This window comes from Garra rufa, chromosome 23 (genome assembly GCF_049309525.1).
Source record: "Garra rufa chromosome 23, GarRuf1.0, whole genome shotgun sequence".
Lineage (NCBI taxonomy): Eukaryota > Metazoa > Chordata > Actinopteri > Cypriniformes > Cyprinidae > Garra > Garra rufa.
In genome coordinates, this window is record NC_133383.1 from 22,598,055 (window position 1) to 22,617,221 (window position 19,167).

Sequence of the window (19,167 nt, forward strand, 5' to 3'; positions counted from 1 at the left end):
GTTCTAATAAATTCAGAAATTTCCCATTTTCATTTTCTCAATGCACATTGCTGGTCTTAGTGTGCACAATAATAAAAAAGAAAAGTTAAAATCAGAATTTTAAAAATAATTTGCCAGTGGAAACAGACTTGCACTTTGTTATCTAGAATAAGAATACCAGATACTCCCACTAATAACCCTTACAGCTGACTAGCAACATTTTAACTGTGACTGTCTTTAGTATTTTACCACCTGAGATAACAAAATATATTAATATCCTAAGGAGAGGTAATTGGAGTACAATTAAACACAACCTCTTGATCTCTGCAAAAGTGAGGGGTTTTGACACCTCAGGCGCTTCCTGATAGCAAATGGACCAGCCTACAGATCACACCTGAAGCCTGACAACCTGAGCAGCATGGAGAGCTTCTCTTGAAAGACTGACTGAATTCAACCTTGAGTTTAAGTTAATACAACGACTTCCATTTTCAACGGCTCCCGCACACAGTGTTTGCATTGCATTTGTTTTTTTCCTTTCCCGCTTTTGTTGATGCAGCATTTTCCCTTTGGCCAGAGTTAGTGAGGCTGTTATTCAATCCAAGGTGAACATCTGGCTCTAATTAAAGCCTTTCTTTGCTAGTCCCCCCCATAGCGTCACTTTCCCACTCCCTCTACGTTTTCCTCAGCATCCCTCCCTCCAAACCTCGTCCTCCTCTCCGTGTCATGTGTCCTGTGGCTACGTCTGCATGTGGATCTCAGTGCTGAGGAATATGGAGCGTCCGACTGCTGTGTGGAGTTTGGGGATTCTTCTGTCTCTGAGTTTTGGAGGGGTCTTGAGTCAAACCACCAACTACACCAGGTGTGCGGTAGGGCTGTGGTTGAGGATGAGCGATGCATGCGTGTCGAAACAGCTCTTTGCAGCTATAAATAACCTTTTTTGAAAACCTTCGCAAGTTTCTACTGCAGCAGCTGTTTAAACTTGCTAGCTTGCACCTTTACATCTTTTAAAGTGTTTATGTCTGGTAGAAAGTGTGTGTTTTAAACACATGCTGTATGTATTCTCAGGAATATTGATTATAGATTTATAAAGGTTTGCAGATGGAATTACTTTGGGTTAGTGTGTTTTCAGAGGGAATCAGGTTGCTTTACCCTGCATCAGGTCCAGCTTTCCTTTGCAGGGAGTGTCAATGCTTTTACTGAAGAAAACAGATGGATCATTTATTAAATAATGACTAGACCAAACTATCTGGCTGACATTCTTGTGGGCAGAAATTCTGGAAATTTTTATGCTATTTAGGCAGTTGCAGAAATAGTTGAGTCAAAATGAAATTTCTGTTCATATTATTTTGTCTTAGTTGGAGAAATTTGGTAGAATGTTTGTGCTGCTCTGTTCCTTTCCAGTGAAAGTACCCAGTAGCTAAAAAAAGAAACACTGGCATCTCATAATCATGTCGTGAAACATGACTGAATTTTCTGTGCCTGATCATGATACAGCAGTTTTAAATGTGTAGAAGCCCGTTTCTGCTAGTGAATAAAAAAATGGAAAAGGTAATTGTGACTTTTTGTCTCACAATTCGGACTTTTTTTTCCTCACAATTGCAAGTTTACATTTTGCAATTTTGATTCTCAGAATTGAAATAAACACAATTGTGAGTTATAAAGTCAGAATTGTGTGAAATAAACTCACAATTGTGAGTTATAAAGTCAGTGCGAGATATAAACTCACAATTCTGACTTTTTCCTCAGAATTGTGTAAAATAAACTCAAAATTGCGAGTTATAAAATCAGTGCGAGATATAAACTCACAATTCTGACTTTTTTTTTCTCGGAATTGTGTGAAATAAACTCACAATTGTGAGTTATAAAGTCAGAGTTGTGAGATATAAACTCACAAATCTGACTTTTTTTTTATAATTGTGTGAAATAAACTCACAATTGTGAGTTATAAAGTCAGTGCGAGATATAAACTCACAATTCTGACTTTTTTTTCTCAGAATTGTGTGAAATAAACTCACAATTGAGAGTTATAAAGTCAGTGTGAGATATAAACTCACAAATCTGACTTTTTTTATAATTGTGTGAAATAAACTCACAATTGTGAGTTATAAAGTCAGTGCGAGATATAAACTCACAATTCTGACTTTTTTTTTCTCGGAATTGTGTGAAATAAACTCACAATTGAGAGTTATAAAGTCAAAGTTGCGAGATATAAACTCACAATTCTGACTTTTTTTTCTTAGAATTGTGTGAAATAAACTCACAATTGAGAGTTATAAAGTCAAAGTTGCGAGATATAAACTCACAATTCTGACTTTTTTTTCTTAGAATTGTGTGAAATAAACTCACAATTGAGAGTTATAAAGTCAAAGTTGCGAGATATAAACTCACAAATCTGACTTTTTTTATAATTGTGTGAAATAAACTCACAATTGTGAGTTATAAAGTCAGTGCGAGATATAAACTCACAATTCTGACTTTTTTTTTCTCGGAATTGTGTGAAATAAACTCACAATTGAGAGTTATAAAGTCAAAGTTGCGAGATATAAACTCACAATTCTGACTTTTTTTTCTTAGAATTGTGTGAAATAAACTCACAATTGAGAGTTATAAAGTCAGTGTGAGATATAAACTCACAATTCTGACTGTTTTCTCAGAATTGTGTGAAATAAACTCACAATTGAGAGTTATAAAGTCAGAGTTGTGAGATATAAACTCACAAATCTGACTTTTTTTATAATTGTGTGATTCTTACTAGGACTAGTTGTTAAAGATCCCTAACTTTCAGCACAACAATTGAATGGAGATGTCATCCTGGATGGGGTGAAATTCGGCACAGATTGCGTGGTACCACCAGTGTGACACATCTTCAGTTGTGTGCCCCGACCTCATTGGGTGTTTCGGCCACTTATCACAAGACACCCTCTGCCGGGGTTGGCCCACCACGGGTTGATCAGACCCGGGTGTGTGTCGCACGGTGGTGGCACCATGTGATCATTTGGCAGCCCATGTTGCGTCCCTACGTTTCAGCCACAGCCAGTGACTGCTCCGTTCCGCTGCAGTGGCAAGATCTTTGATTGCCCTCCGTTGGGACTGCCCTCTGATCCCTACTTCCTTCAAGAGCCTTGTGGTAGAACTGGCTACAAATCCTCTGCATCCCACCTCCACTGGCCACACCTTCACGTTCCAGCCCCGCCCCTCTGCTTCAGCTGCTAAGTTGGCATACCGCAGCCTCTTCCGTTCGAATGCCTCATCGATGGCATCCTCCCATGGGACAGTCATTTCAACAATGAAGACCCGCCGGCAGGACTTGGACCAGAGGACAAGGTCTGGGCGCAGATTGGTTGCTGCAATTTCGGGTGGGAAGGTGAGCCTCTGGCTGAGGTCTACCCGCATTTCCCAATCCCGGGCTGCGTTCAGTGGGCTAAAGTCTGGAAGTGATGGCTTGGTCCGCTGTTTCTCCCCTTCCCGCATGAAGGTTGTTCTCCGTGGGATGGTAGTCTGGGCATTAGGAGGCATGGCGTTGGTGGTTACCCTCTTGTTCTCAAGTTCGGCAGCCAAGCACTTCAGCACTTGGTTGTGGCGCCAGGTGTACCTACCTTGAGTTAGGCTGGTCTTGCAACCCACCAGGATGTGTTTGAGGGTTGCTGGGACTGCACACAGGGGACAGGCTGGGTCCTCTCCATGCCAGAGATGTAGGTTGGTTGGGGAGGGCAGGACATCGTATGTGGCTCTAATGATGAAACTTAGCCTATTAGCCTCCATGCCCCACATCTCAATCCATGTGATTTTTCTCCTCTCCACGCCATCCCACTTCATCCAGCGGCCTTGCTGGGCTTGGGAGACAGCCTTAGCACACCTGGCTGCTTCCTCCTGGTGGCGCACCTCCTCCACCACCATGTGCCGCCGTTCGGTTGGAGTAGCCTTTTGCCATGTGGGTGTTGCTGCTTCCAATCCAAGGCCCCCTCTGCCATGTTGGACATGCCCCACTATATCCCGGTGTCTGAGGGCAGCCTTTGCCACCGCAACTGCTGCCGATGGCTTCCATTTCCTCCCTGTTGCTAGGGTTGGAGCAGCACCTCTGACGACTGGATCCCGGGATTCTTTGAGAGTCATTTCCAGCCTTGATTTCGCACATTTGTACTCCTCCACCAGGCTTGAGATTGGCAGGGAGAGGGCTCCGTTGCCATAGAGGCCAATGCTGGTAAGGCATCTCGGCAGTCCAAGCCACTTCCTCACTTGTGCATTCACTAATCTCTCCAGTCGATTGGCATGGGATAGCGTGACCTCATAGATAGAAATTGGCCACATGAGACGGGGCAGCAGCCCAAACTGAAAACACCACAGCTTCAGCTTCCCGGGGAGAGCAGTGTTGTTGATCTTCTTGAGGCCGCTGATTGTATCCTGCCTGAGTTGCTCCACCTGCTTCGAGTCTTTGAGTTCTGCGCTGTACCAGCGGCCGAGGCTTTTGATAGGCTTCTCCAGAACTGTTGGTATTGGCTCGTTGTTGACCTGGAATCTCTCGTTGGTAAGCTGGCCCTTAACAATGGAGATACTGCGGGATTTGCTGGGTTTAATCTCCATTCGTGCCCATTTGATGTTTCCCTGGAGTTTATCCAGCAGGCGTTTGGTGCATGCATTTGTTGTTGTTATTGTCGTCATGTCATCCATGTATGCCCTGATTGGAGGAAGATGCAGCCCACTCTTCAACCGCTCCCCTCCAACCACCCATCGCGATGCTCGAATAATGAGCTCCATCGCCATGGTAAACGCCAGTGGAGAGATAGTGCAGCCTGCCATTATGCCTATCTCGAGGTGCTGCCAGGCAGTTGTACTGGCCTGTGCTGTCACACAGAATTGAAGGTCCTGGAAATAGGCTTTGACCAGCCTTGTGATACCCTCTGGGACTTGAAAGAAATTGAACGCCGTCCACAAAATTTCATGCGGCACTGACCCAAAGGCATTGGCAAGATCTAAGAAAACCACATGCAGGTCTTTCTTCTCCTTCTTAGCTGTCTGTATCTGGTGCCAGATGACATTTGTGTGTTCCAGGCATCCTGAGAATCCACTTATCCCTGCCTTTTGCACTGAGGTGTCAACAAAGTTGTTCTTCTGCAAGAACACAGAAAGCCTATGGGCCACAACACTGAAAAATATCTTTCCTTCCACATTCAGGAGGCTGATCTGGCGGAACTGATCGATGGTTGAGGAATTCTTCTCTTTGGGAATCAGGATCCCTCCTGCCCGTCGCCATGCCTTTGGTATAATTCCTTTTTCCCATGCCACTTTCATGAGCTTCCAGAGGTACTTCAAGACGCCTGGTGTGTTCTTATAGAGCCTATATGGAACGCCATTGGGCCCAGGGGCTGAGGCTGTTCTTGCCCGCTTTACCGTGCTCTCCACTTCGCTCCAAGTAAGGGGTCTTGTTTCCAGCTGGTGCTCGGGTGGTTGAATTGGAGGCATATCATCCGGAATGCTGGCTGGCACATGCCTCTGGTTGTCGGAGTAGGTCTTCCTCATGTGCTCCTCTAGTTCCCTTATGGGTGCTTTGAGGGTCCCAGTTTTCTCCTTGACAAAGAGGTCTTTGACAAACTTGTAGGGATCTCTGTAGAAGGCAGTCCTCGTTCGTTCCTTCTTCTTATGTTGCTTTCTAAGGCATTCTGCTCTTCGCAGTGTTGCAATACGCTGCTTGATGTCACCCTGTAGTGCCTCAAGTCCTTTCCTTTCCACTTCTGTGGCCTTCCTCCATTGTTTTCTCAGGTTCCTTCTTTCTTTCACCAGTCGCTCAATCTCTTGTTGTCTCCTGGACTTGAGGTTGACTGATGGGTCCTTCTGCATCCAAAGGTTTGTTCTTTTCACCCCGAATCTCTCTGCTCCATAGCTGTAAATAATCTCTCCGATCTTGTCCAGCTTTCTTTCCACACACCCTTTCAGGCCTTCTAGAAGATGGACAAGGTCTGTGTCTGTGGTTTCCCACTCCTTTTTCTGGCAGGATTTAGGCCACAAGATTTGAGGCTTCCGTCCATTCATCTTCCTCTCTACTGCTGTCTGTGGCTGGATGGGCTCTGGACTCATGTCCGTTGGTGGCTCTGTGCTTGGTTGAGCTTCGTCTGGGGTTCTGATACCCTGTGGACTGTGGTGAATATCCTGCCACTGGGCTTCACTCGACTGATTTGCCATACCTCTAAGCAGGGCCGGAGTGGGACTCCTTTTCAGCCCTGGAGTTTCAAGCCTTAGACCGGCCCACTTTAGTTCACGACTGACTATATTAAAATGACGTCATTTCCAATTCAGTGCAAATACAGTAGCCTAAGTGTTGCTTCACAGTGAAGATTTATTTGAACAGTTAACACAATATAATGTTTAACAGTATCAGTATGTATTTTCTGTTAGAATTAGTGCTCATAAATATCCAAACCTTGAAATGAAAAAATATCAAATAAATACAAATGTATATTAAGCTATATGTATAAAATAAAGATTAAAATAAAATGTATTAAACTTTCTAATGACACTATCATGTCTTTTTCAAGTAAACAGCTGCTTTATAAGTTCAAATATTTTTCATAAATGAGAACATTAAAGGGTAAATGTCTAACACTACTCTTTTAAACATCACAATGTCCTTTTCTGCAATATCTGAATATATATTCTGTGCAAAATTGTTGAGTCCTTAAACACAAATAAAGAATAGAACAAGTATTGCACTGTCCTACCTGCCCATTCTAGTGTGTTGGGCTCATGACTGGTGCTTGGTAATGTTACGGGGCCTGGCTTTTCACTCTTAGCAGCAAACTGGACTAGAGGCTGCTGCTGCTGAAGAGCAACAGTACAAGAAAAGGTTTGATACATAAACATGAACGGTGATTTGCAGACATCGTTGTTTTGCACTGCTCCTAACTAGCTTGACGTTAACCAGGGGCGGACTGAGACAAAATTTCAGGCCGGGAAATCTCACACTTATCCAGGCCATCCCACACCAAAATTTGAAACCCTGGACAACAATATTTTTCATCATCACATAAAGAAAAGTTGAAATCAACTGGGTAAAATAATTAAATGTTATCTCTTGAACTTCCAATTTGCCTTTTAATCTCTTTTAATCTCTCTGTCTCTCATGTGTTTACTTTTTAAACAAATTTTCTTGTATCTGTCACTTTTTTCATAAACACATCTCGACCTTTACAACCACCTATACAGTACAGATCTAAGGTTGGTCTTTTTTAAAGAAGACAATCAGCAGATTATTGCAGAAATACTGAGACCTTTTTAAAGACATGTTTTTGTCAAGATTGTAAAAAGTTGTGATTTTGTAAAATGACACTTGACATTGCTGCTAAGGGGGAGGAGACAGCCACCAGGATGGTTCTTGAGCTTCTAAGCTTTCAAAATTATATATAATTTATGATTAGTACTAAAACATTTGATAGAAAAAAAGGGCAACAGAAAAAAGAGGGCCACTACATTAGGACCATGTGTTATTGTCGTAATGTTAAAATTAAAACAACAAAAATTAGCTACATCTTGAATATATATTTATTAAAAAATCTTAAAACTAAACATGTTTTGCATTATCATGGGTCATGTTTGGCCCTAAGGAAAATTAACCATGATATTATTGAGCCTATGGTAAACATAGTAACCATGTTTTTTTGGGGTTTTTTTTAGGATTGATTCCCATTAGTATAATCATAATTTTATACCATGGTGAAAGTATAGTGTAGCAAAACCATTGTATATTGTATAATTATTGTATAACTATAGTAAACATGTTTTGTAAAACCACCGTTAATTTTTATAAGGGTAGCTCCCTAAACCTGTTTTAAAACGATATTTTTTATAGATTAACATTTGTTAGCAGTTCAATACTTAAGTAAACAAAGACAAAACTACAATAGTCTGTTTACAGATGTAACAGACCTGCGCTTTAGGTCCTAAACAGGACAGATTTGTCTCTCTGCTCCACCTGGGCACTTCAGTCTCGCGTCGTTTTGGCGGACGGCGGACGCGCGGATGCGCGGAGCGCGCGCGAGACGAAACGCGTGCCAGTCAAGACTAACCGATTTATGATTTATTAGAGTTTTATTATTGAATGGCTAATTCTGAAATAACCACTTTAGTACATTAGGCCGGCAACAAAAACAACAACAACAATATTAAAATAATAATAATAAAAATTGGAGGGTAGCGGGCCAAAAATTCTCCCGATGGACAGTCCGCCCCTGGCGACTGCTGTGAGTGCAGGCAGCTAGGGACACCAGCCCTCGCGGCCAAAAAAACGGACCGGCCCACCGGGAATTCTCCCGGTCCTCCCGATTAGCCAATCCGGGCCTGCCTCTAAGGAAGTAGTGGTCAATGCGAGGCCCCTTGCTAGGCTCTCTCAGGCACTTTTTCCTGCCCTGGTGGATCTTGAGACCCTTCTCTGATGTTATCTTTTTCCAGCCACAGCTGCAGCTTTGAAGCTTGTGTCCTGCCTGTGCTGTTACTCCATCAACTCCCATGCTGAACATTTGATTCATTGTCGTTTCCGTTCCAGGGTCTGTTACCGTGTGGTCCACCGACGAGTCATCTTCCGCCCCCGCTCTCGCAGACTCAAGGGGTGTTTTTCCTTTTGAAATTTTCGTAGCCATAGTTGGGTGGATCCAAGTCACTGTGTAGTGCAAGGATCCTGCTAGCACGGGTAGCTAACCCATGCCAGCCCCGTTGGGGTCTGTTCCCTCCTGCCAGCAGTCTCTTCAGGCCGTCACCAGGTCTTTCCCAGGTTGTCAGCTGCCCTTTCGCAGCGGTCACTGGTTTTAACACCAGATATCAAGATTCTTACTAGGACTAGTTGTTAAAGATCCCTAACTTTCAGCACAACAATTGAATGGAGATGTCATCCTGGATGGGGTGAAATTCGGCACAGATTGCGTGGTACCACCAGTGTGACACAATTGTGAAATAAACTCACAATTGTGAGTTATAAAGTCAGTGTGAAATAAACTCACAATTGTGAGTTATAAAGTCAGTGCGAGATATAAACTCACAATTCTGACTTTTTTTTTCTCGGAATTGTGTGAAATAAACTCACAATTGAGAGTTATAAAGTCAAAGTTGCGAGATATAAACTCACAATTCTGAGTTTTTTTTCTTAGAATTGTGTGAAATAAACTCACAATTGAGAGTTATAAAGTCAAAGTTGCGAGATATAAACTCACAATTCTGACTTTTTTTTCTTAGAATTGTGTGAAATAAACTCACAATTTAGAGTTATAAAGTCAAAGTTGCGAGATATAAACTCACAATTCTGACTTTTTTTTCTTAGAATTGTGTGAAATAAACTCACAATTGAGAGTTATAAAGTCAAAGTTGCGAGATATAAACTCACAATTCTGACTTTTTTTTCTTAGAATTGTGTGAAATAAACTCACAATTGAGAGTTATAAAGTCAAAGTTGCGAGATATAAACTCACAAATCTGACTTTTTTTATAATTGTGTGAAATAAACTCACAATTGTGAGTTATAAAGTCAGTGCGAGATATAAACTCACAATTCTGACTTTTTTTTTCTCGGAATTGTGTGAAATAAACTCACAATTGAGAGTTATAAAGTCAAAGTTGCGAGATATAAACTCACAATTCTGACTTTTTTTTCTTAGAATTGTGTGAATTTAAACTCACAATTGAGAGTTATAAAGTCAGTGTGAGATATAAACTCACAATTCTGACTGTTTTCTCAGAATTGTGTGAAATAAACTCACAATTAAGAGTTATAAAGTCAGAGTTGCGAGATATAAACTCACAATTCTGACTTTTTCCTCAGAATTGCGTGAAATAAACTCACAATTGAGAGTTATAAAGTCAGAGTTGCAAGATATAAACGTGCAATTCTGACTTTATAACTCTCAACTGTGAGATTATATCTCACAATTCTAAAGAAAAAAAGTCATAATTGCGTCATAAACTCGCATTTTCAAGTTTTTAACTCACAATTTTGACTTTTTTGCTTTATTTTGAGTTTATATGACGCAATTCTGAAAAAAAAAATCAGAATTGTGACATTATATCTTACAATTCTGACCATAACTCGAAATTGCAGAAAAAAATCAGAAATGAAAAAACAATATATACTGCTCAAAAAAATAAAGGGAATACTTAAACAACACAATGTAACTTTTTTTGAGCGCTATATATGTGTGTGTGTGTGTGTGTGTGTGTGTGTGTGTGTGTGTGTGTGTGTGTGTGTGTGTGTGTGTAAAATTGTTTTTTTAGTATGGAAACCTAATTTTAAATAAAACTTTTACACTAAATTATTAAAAAAAATTATTATTGTTCAATTTGATTTTATTTGATTTTATTATTGTTTAACTGTTTTTATCAAACTTTTATTTTGAAAGCGATTAATCGCGATTACTTGTAATCGATTTGACAGAATTAGTTGTGACATTTGCAAGTAGCCCTAATTTTCTATGCATGTCAGATCAGTTTTATTTACTTCCTCATTTTAAGTAACAGTAAATATTTGAAAAGGTCACTGAAATTATACCATGCAGTAAACATCCTTATTGCCGAGTGAAGAGAATCTCAGACGGGGTTTGTGGGAGTGACTGCATAATGACCAGACTACTGGTCTGAGTTTTTTGGCCCCACACCATTACATCACAACAGAGCTCTGTTTTATTTTGCAGTGTCGTAGGGTTTAAGTCTATAAACATATGTTGCTGTAGACGTCAGCGAATATTATCAGAACAATAAAACCCTTCAGGACATTCAAAAGGGATTTTGAGCTGTCAGTGATCTTAGAAATACTGCCTGTGATGTTATAAACACTGAATAAAAGTGTCTACTTCTGTGAAACAGCTTTGAAAATGCAGCCTTCCAACTTCCACTGTCTGCATTTTTCTGGCACAAAAAAGTTTATCTTAATTTGGGTGACTACATTAAACTTGTAAATTAACACTAAATTATAAAAAATCTAATAAAAGAATATATTCAAATTCATCTACAAATGAATATTTAGCTTTAAAAATGCAGTAATGCGCAAAAAAATCAGTGTTTAATTATGCTGAGCTGAAATTAAATGTCTGTCTTAATTATAGCAATATATGTATGTTTAGCTAAATCAAATTATCACGTCCAATTTAAAAGCCTCCCAACTTTGTTCTCCTAATGGAATTTTGAATGCACTTTCTTATTGATTTTGTAAATGTTTCTGTCATTTATCTAGTTTACTGTATTTCGTCTGACTGAAATGCTTCACATTACATAAAAATTAAAGTTGTAAACATTGACATTTAATGTACTGAATAATTACAATATTGTAAAATTTGTATCTTTAATAGCTTCTGGTTGGAAAATATTCTCAGCCTGGATGCCTCCCATAATACAGTTTTTGAGTTTTGTGAGTCTATCTGTGTGCATCTGTTTGTACTTTGTGAAATTATGTCTCCTGCAAACTATGTCTTGGTCAAGCTTTTGACTCTCCTCAAAAGCTGTGTTTATTGTGCAATATAAACATTCAGTATTTACTTCACAGTGACTAGAAATTCTTCCCTCACTCTCCCAGGCCTGTGTTTAACTGTGGCGGTGATCTGGTTGGAGACTCAGGCTTTGTGGGCAGTGAAGGATTCCCATCGTTCTACAAACCCAACAGCAAATGTACCTGGTACATCACAGTGAGTTCACTTCAAGGTCACACTCCACACTCGGGGTGTGGTATCCTGGAATAAAAGCCTTTAAAAGGATGGTTCACCCAAAAATGAAAATTACCCAATGATTTACTCACCCTCAAGACATCCTATAGGTGTATATGACTTTCTTCTTTCAGAACATGTTCTGGCTATTCCAAGATTTATAATGGTAGTGAATGGCTGTTGAGATTTTGAAGTCCAATGAAGTTCATCCATCCATCATAAAACGTACACATGGCTAGAGAATGTGGTTTATAACGTTTTAAATAAGGATGTTTTTCTTACACCAATGCATCGATTCACTTCAGAAGGCCTTTATTAACCCCTCAGGGCCATGTGAAGTACTTTTTATAATAGATGGATGCACTTTATTGGACTACTAAATCTCAACAGCCATTATAAAGCTTGGAAGTGCCAGGACACTTTTTAATGTAACTCCAATTGTATTCGTCCGAAAGAAAAAAGTCATATACACCTAGGATGGCTTGAGGGTGAGTAAACCATGGGGCAATTTTTATTTTTGGGTGAACTACTCCTTTAAGTACAGTTGAGGTCAAAAGTTTACATCCCCTTGATTCTTAATACTGTGTTAATAGTGTGTCAGCATTTTTGGGTATTTGAAACCTTTCTAACAATGACTGTATGATTTTGAGATTCATTCATTCATTCATTCATTCAACTTTATTTATAAAGCACTTTACAACCACCCAACGGCAGACCAAAGTGCTGAACAATAAAACAAGATAAAACACACACAGTACATAATATACATTAAGACAGCACTAGGATTACCCATGTACACAATACATTTAAAACTATCCAGCAATATCAATTCAGGTATCGAAGGCCAAGGAAAAAAGGTAGGTTTTAAGATGAGACTTGAACAAGGACAGCGAAGGGGCCTGCTTGATGTAGAGAGGTAAAACATTCCATCCATCTTTTCACACTGAGGACAACTGAAGGACTCTAATAGGAAACTATTACAGAAGGTTCAAACGCTCACTGACGCTTCAGAAGGAAACATGAGGCATTAAAGCGATGGTTCGGAGTAGATTTGACTACATTGCTATGCACTCCGAAGCCCATCTTAATGCCCCATCCGAAGTTTTTACCTTAGTCGAACATTGACGGAGATATTCGAGCTTGTCGAATGGCTTGCTACAGCCGTACATGGTACATGTGATGTATCTCGTAAATTGCACCACTAAACGTGCAAGTAATCTTACCAAACTTTTACAGTAGTGTGAATAGGGTATGTACTCACAAAACGCTGCATTGGAAAATTTGTAAGTCCACCATGAGTGTATTAAAAACACATAAAAGTCCACCTACTACGTCTGTGTGCATGTCAACGTAGTAGGTGGACTTTTACGTGCTTTTCCCAAACCAGGGAAGTGACGTTGACGTGTCGCCATTTGTAGTTTTTGAGACTAGTAGGGATCGGGTAACAGTTGTTTTTAATACACTCATGGTGGACTTACAAATTTTCCAATGCAGCGTTTTGTGAGTACATACCCTATTTACACTACTGTAGAAGTTTGGTAAGATTACTTGCACGTTTAGTGGTGCAATTTACGAGATACATCACATGTACCATGTACGGCTGTAGCAAGCCATTCGACAAGCTCGAATATCTCCGTCAATGTTCGACTAAGGTAAAAAAAACTTTGGATGGGGCATTTAGATGGGCTTCGGAGTGCATAGCAATGTAGTCAAATCTACTCCGAACCATCGCTTTAAGAGCCGTGGGGTGAAAACTTTTGAACAGAATGGACGTGTATCCTACATTTTTCATTTTTTCATTTAGTGCTGCCCTTCAGAAGCTACAGAAGATACTTATATGTTTCCCAGAAGACAAAATAAGTTAAATGTACCCTGATCTTCAAATTCAAAAAATGTTCTCTCTTTCTCTTCGCTCTTAATGCATCGTGTTTCCTTCTGAAGCATCAATGAGCATATAAACCTTTTGTAATAGTTGCATATGAGTCCCTCAAATGTCCTCAGTGTGAACAGATGGATTTCAAAATCATACAGTCATTGTTGGAAAGGGTTCAAATACACAAAAATGCTTAAAGACCAAAGAATTTGTGGGACCTGAAGAATTTTTCTGAAGAACAGCAGGCAATTTAACTGTTCAGGACAAACAAGGAACTCATAAACAACTATCACAAAACAAAAAACAAAAAAAACAGCGCTGGATCATTCAGGTAACAACACAGTATTAAGAATCAAGTGTATGTAAACTTTTGAACATGGTCATTTTTATAAATGTAGCTATTATTTTCTCTTGTGGACTATATCCCTGCTGAAAAAAACAGCTGGGTTTAGCTGGTCAGCAGGCTGGTTTACAGGGGTTTTGGCCACTTTCCCACCTTGGCCAGGCTGGGAGACCAGCTAAAACCAGTTACCTCCATCTTAAACCAGCTAAGACCAGCCAGTCCCTCAGCCTAGGCTGGTATTAACTATTTTTTTCAGCAGGAATGTAAACATATTTTATGTGAAATAACAATAACATGCACTTTGTATCGTCCCTCTTATTTTGGTAAAATAATTAACGTTTTGCAGATTCTGAAGGGGGGATGTAAACTTTTGACCTCAATCTGTCTGTTTTGTACCAGGTTCCAGAGGGAAATGTTGTCATGCTGTCCTTCAGGATTTTTGACCTCGAGGCTGACCCTCTTTGTCGCTACGACTATGTAGATGTGTATAACGGACATTCTAACATGGTACAGAAGCTCGGGCGTTTCTGTGGAACATTCCGGCCCGGGGCTCTCATTTCAACATCCAACACCATGATGGTAGAGATGGTTTCGGATTCAGGAACGGGTGGAAGAGGGTTCCTGGCCTACTTCAATGGAGGAAAGCCACATGTGGATGGTGAAAACAAATATATTGATTGACTCTAGTTCTCGAAAACTAGAATATTAGAAAAAGTAAATATTTGTAGCCTCAATGGCCTTTCTTTTCTCTAAAATTATTTTTTTCTTTTTTTCAGAGCACCAGTTTTGTGGTGGGAAGCTGACAAAGTCTCAGGGAACAATCAAAACTCCTAATTGGCCAGAGAAAAATTATCCACCAGGCATCAGCTGTTCCTGGCTTATAACAGTGGAGCCGGAAATGGTCAGGAAAAATACATAACCCTGGAGTTCTGATCGTTTTCAGTTAATATTTCAACGCTGAATAGGTGGCGGCACGCCAGACATTTTTTTGCAGCCTGTTCATTAAATGATAAGAAACAAGCCTGTTGGGAAACATGGCTTTCTGTGCTTGAATCTGGGATGTTTTCCAATGTATTATATTATGTTATATAACAACTTTTTCCCAGAATACAATTATTTATTTTTGATGTTTAACTTTGTGTCAATACTAAGTTTTAATGTTGATTTTACCCCAAACTCTTGTGTCTTTGTACTAAATACATTTCAGATTTCTGAACTTCGTGGTTTTGTCTTTTAGGTGATTGAGGTGAAGTTTGATAAGTTTGATTTGGAGTCTGACACATACTGCCGCTTCGACTATGTGGCGTTTTTTAACGGAGGGGAGAAAGATGATTCAAGGCGCATTGGAAAATACTGCGGAGACACTGCGCCTCAGTCAGTAATCATATCAATATCATATGTTTGAAACAAAACCAAAAATGTTTACAGTTGCATTCATCCCTATTTATTGCATCCCATCTGCAGGAACATTATTACCAATAGCAATGTGCTGTTGGTGCAGTTTGTATCTGACCTTAGCGTGACTTCAGATGGATTCATGGCATCGTACACTAGCATCCCACGTGGCGCCCATACTCCAACTGCAGGTGGCGATGTTGCTTCAGGACCTCGAGTGTCATCCACTGCCACAAAACCTCGTCTCACTCCTGTCAAACCGGTGAAACCTGTGGTGTTGACAACAGAAGCAACAACTACAACCACTACAACTACGACCACTACTACTGAACAGCCAAAGCCACGACCCAAACCTGTTAGACCTCTTAAACCTGTGAGACGTCCAGTCAGTAAACCAGAGCCAGATGAATCCAGGCCAGGTAAGGCAGAGATAACAGTGAAAAATAATGTTTATGGTTGATTATGACTTGTTTGACATTGCTGAATGTCTTTTTCAGCGACAGAAGCAAACCCACTGTGTGGAAAGGCATGTAAAAGAGATGGAACCATCAAGACTAGTTTCTGTGCTAGTGAATTTGGTAAGTCGTTACCTACAACCTACAAACATTTGGTGCAAAAACCGTTTTCACTTAAAAATAGTCAATTTTATATTTAAATTTTATAGTTAATTACAAAAAACCAGCAAGTAACACATTGAATTAAACAAGAAATATTTAAGCTTAAAAGTTAAAATAGTATTTTACTGTAACTACCAGTCAAAAGTTTTTGAACAGTACGATTTTTTTAAAGACGTCTCTTCTGCTCACCAAGCCAGCATTTATTTGACCCAAATTACAGCAAAAACAGTGCAATTTTGAAATATTTTTACTAGTTGAATTAACTGTTTTCTATTTGAATATATTTTAAAATGCAATTTATTCCTGTGATTTCAAAGCTGAGTTTTTTGCATCATTACTTCAGTCACATGATCCTTCAGAAAGCATTTTAATATTCTGATGTGCTGCTCAAAAACATCTATTATTATTCGTGTTATTATTATTATTATTATTATGTTAATAACAGCTGAGTACAATCTTTTTGCAGGTTTCTTTGATGAATAGAATAATAGTTCAGAAGGACAGCAGTTATCTGAAATGGAAATCTTTCGTAACAATTTAAATGCCTTTATCGTCACTTTTGATCCATTTTAAGCATCCTTGCTAAATAAAAGTATTATTATCTTTTAAAAAACAAATAAATACTGACTTCAAGCTTTTGAATGGTTTATAGTTTATAATGTTACAAAAGTTTTTTTTTTATTTCAGATAAATGCTAATCGTTGGATCTTTCTATTCATCAAAGAATCCTGAATAAAATTTACTCAACTGTTTTAAATATTGATAATAATAATAATAATAAATGTTTCTTAAACAGCATTTTTTTTACAATGTACAGTTAATATTAAAAATCTTAAAGCACATGGAGAAACTTTTACTCTGCCATTTTTTTGTTTTTGAGTCTCTTATGCCACCAAGGCTGCATTTATTTGATCAAGAATACAGTAATATTGTGAAATATTATTACAATTTTAAATAACTATTTTCTGTTTAAATATATTTAAAAATAAATATATATATTTATATATATATATTATTAAATACTAATAATATCAAAAACAGTCATACTGCTTAATATTTTTCTAGAAACCTTGATTCACTTTTTTCAGGATCCTTTGATAAATATTAAGTTTAAAAGATCAGAATTTATTTGAAATACAGATGTGGTGTAGTATTATAATTGATAAGTATTTAATGTCACATTTGATCAATCTAATGCACCTTTGCTGAATATGTATATACACTACCAGTCAAAAGTTTTTGAACAGTAAGATGTTTAATGTTTTTTAAGAAGTCTCTTTTGCTCACCAAGCCTAAATTTATTTGATACAAAGTACAGCAACAACAGTAAAATATTTTTACTTTTAAAAATAACTGTTTTCTGTTTGAATGTATTTTAAAAATGTAATTTATTCTTGTGATTTCAAAGCTGAATTTTTAGCATCATTACTTAAGTCACACGATCCTTCAGAAATCATTCAAATATTCTCATTTGCTGCTCAAAAAACATGTCTTTATCATCACTTTTGACCCATTTAGAGCATCCCTGCTACATAAAAGTATTAATTTCTATAATACTTAAACATGGTATAGTGTATAATGTTACAAAAGCTTTTTTTCTAAAGATCAGCATTTATCTGACATAAAATGTACTCAACTGTCTTAAATATTATTATTAATAATAAATGTTTCTTGAACAGCAAATCAGCATATTCGAATAATTTCTGAAGAATCATGTGACACTGAAGTCTGGAGTAATGATGCTAAAAATGTACCTTTGATAACAGAAATAAATTGCATTTAAAATGTATTCAAATAGAAAGCAGTTATTTTAAATAGTTTTTGCTGTACTTTGGATCAAATAAATGCAGGCTGGGTGAGCAGAAGAAACTTCTTTAAAAAAATTAAAAATCTTACTGACTTTTATCTGGTAACTTTTGAATGGTAGTGTATATAGAAAAAATATATATTTTTTAAATCTTAATTACCTTAAATTTCTGACACATAATAATGAGGACTCATAAATAACAACAGAAGTTGACATTTTTAAAAGGGTGAACTATAACAGCGATTCTTTATTTCAGGTTATTTCAATGTCTCTCTCTTTCTTATTCTCAGTTATCACTGGTAAACTGACAGCACTGAGTCCTGGACCTAGTGGAAGTATGCAGGGCACAGTATCCTTAATTAAGGCTTTTAAGACTGGTAGTCTTACAATCACCCAAGCTGGAGAAACCATGTCTGTCAAAATTGTGATGCCCTGCAGAAAATGTCCATTGCTGCGAAGAGGTACAGTATATGGCTTCATCTGCACATAAATACACATCTGTGTCTAATTCCTGGGTCTTTATTCCTAATTAATTTCCTATAAAAGCCGATTATTTATGTGTTTCCTCTTCACTAGGTCACAACTTCATCCTGATGGGTGATGTGGATGAGGAAGGCCGTGGTGTTCTCGCTCCTGGTAGTTTCACAGCCCTATACAAAGCCCCACACAACAAGATACTGACTAATATTAACAACCAGCCATGCTGATCTGATCACTCAGATTCATGTTAGCACGATCAACCTTCAGAGCAATGCCTAAGGACTAGTCTGGATGCCCAAACTAGTCTGGATATTTTTTGGGATTGTAATATAATGCTCAGGAAGTTACACACACAATTTCCAGTAATTTGATTAGCTATGGTGCATTTCAAACCTGTGAGCTCACAACTGAATTTTAGAGTTGTAAAGTAAAAATATTTTTCATATCAACATATACAAATAGAGATGTCACAAAATATATTTGTAATTTATGATGTCTTCTAATACAGGATTTATATAACACATTATTGCATTGAACTTTAGTCTGTGTTGTTTTATTGGGATGGGCCTTTTCCTTTCACTCAAAGCTGGTTTGAAAAACTTGAAACATGAGCGCATACTAAACTAATGATGTGGTAATAATAACACTTCTTTCTTTCTATCTTTTCCTTCCTGCTTCTCTCTTCCTGTGTAAAGAATAGCTTATACGATTGCTTCAAGTAATTGTTAGCTAACTATTAAGAACAGTTTTCTACAACTGAAATAGAGCTGAAATGAAATGAATGATATAAACGAAGAAATGAGATGATATAAATATTTAAATAGCTCTTACATTTATAAATACATAAATGAATAAATATATTCACCAAGAAATATTGTTTTAGAAATATAAAATTGAATGCTAATATTAAAATAAATATTAAATAAACTGAAATAAATAGATGTAAGATGTAATTGACCTTTTTCAGTGTGACAAATTAAATACCGTTAACTATGATTATTATA

General features: G+C 38.1%; 1 protein-coding gene across 1 annotated transcript; it reads left to right on the forward strand.

The window, feature by feature from the left end:
* The first annotated feature begins 682 nt into the window (after positions 1-682).
* Positions 683-18,699, forward strand: pcolcea (procollagen C-endopeptidase enhancer a). Its single transcript, XM_073829760.1, has 9 exons — positions 683-838; positions 11,522-11,630; positions 14,264-14,522; positions 14,641-14,765; positions 15,102-15,238; positions 15,329-15,678; positions 15,757-15,837; positions 17,974-18,144; positions 18,260-18,699. Exons 1-9 carry the CDS (start codon positions 726-728, stop codon positions 18,388-18,390), a joined length of 1,476 nt encoding a protein of 491 aa, XP_073685861.1. The 5' UTR covers positions 683-725; the 3' UTR covers positions 18,391-18,699.
* The last annotated feature ends 468 nt before the right edge of the window (positions 18,700-19,167 follow it).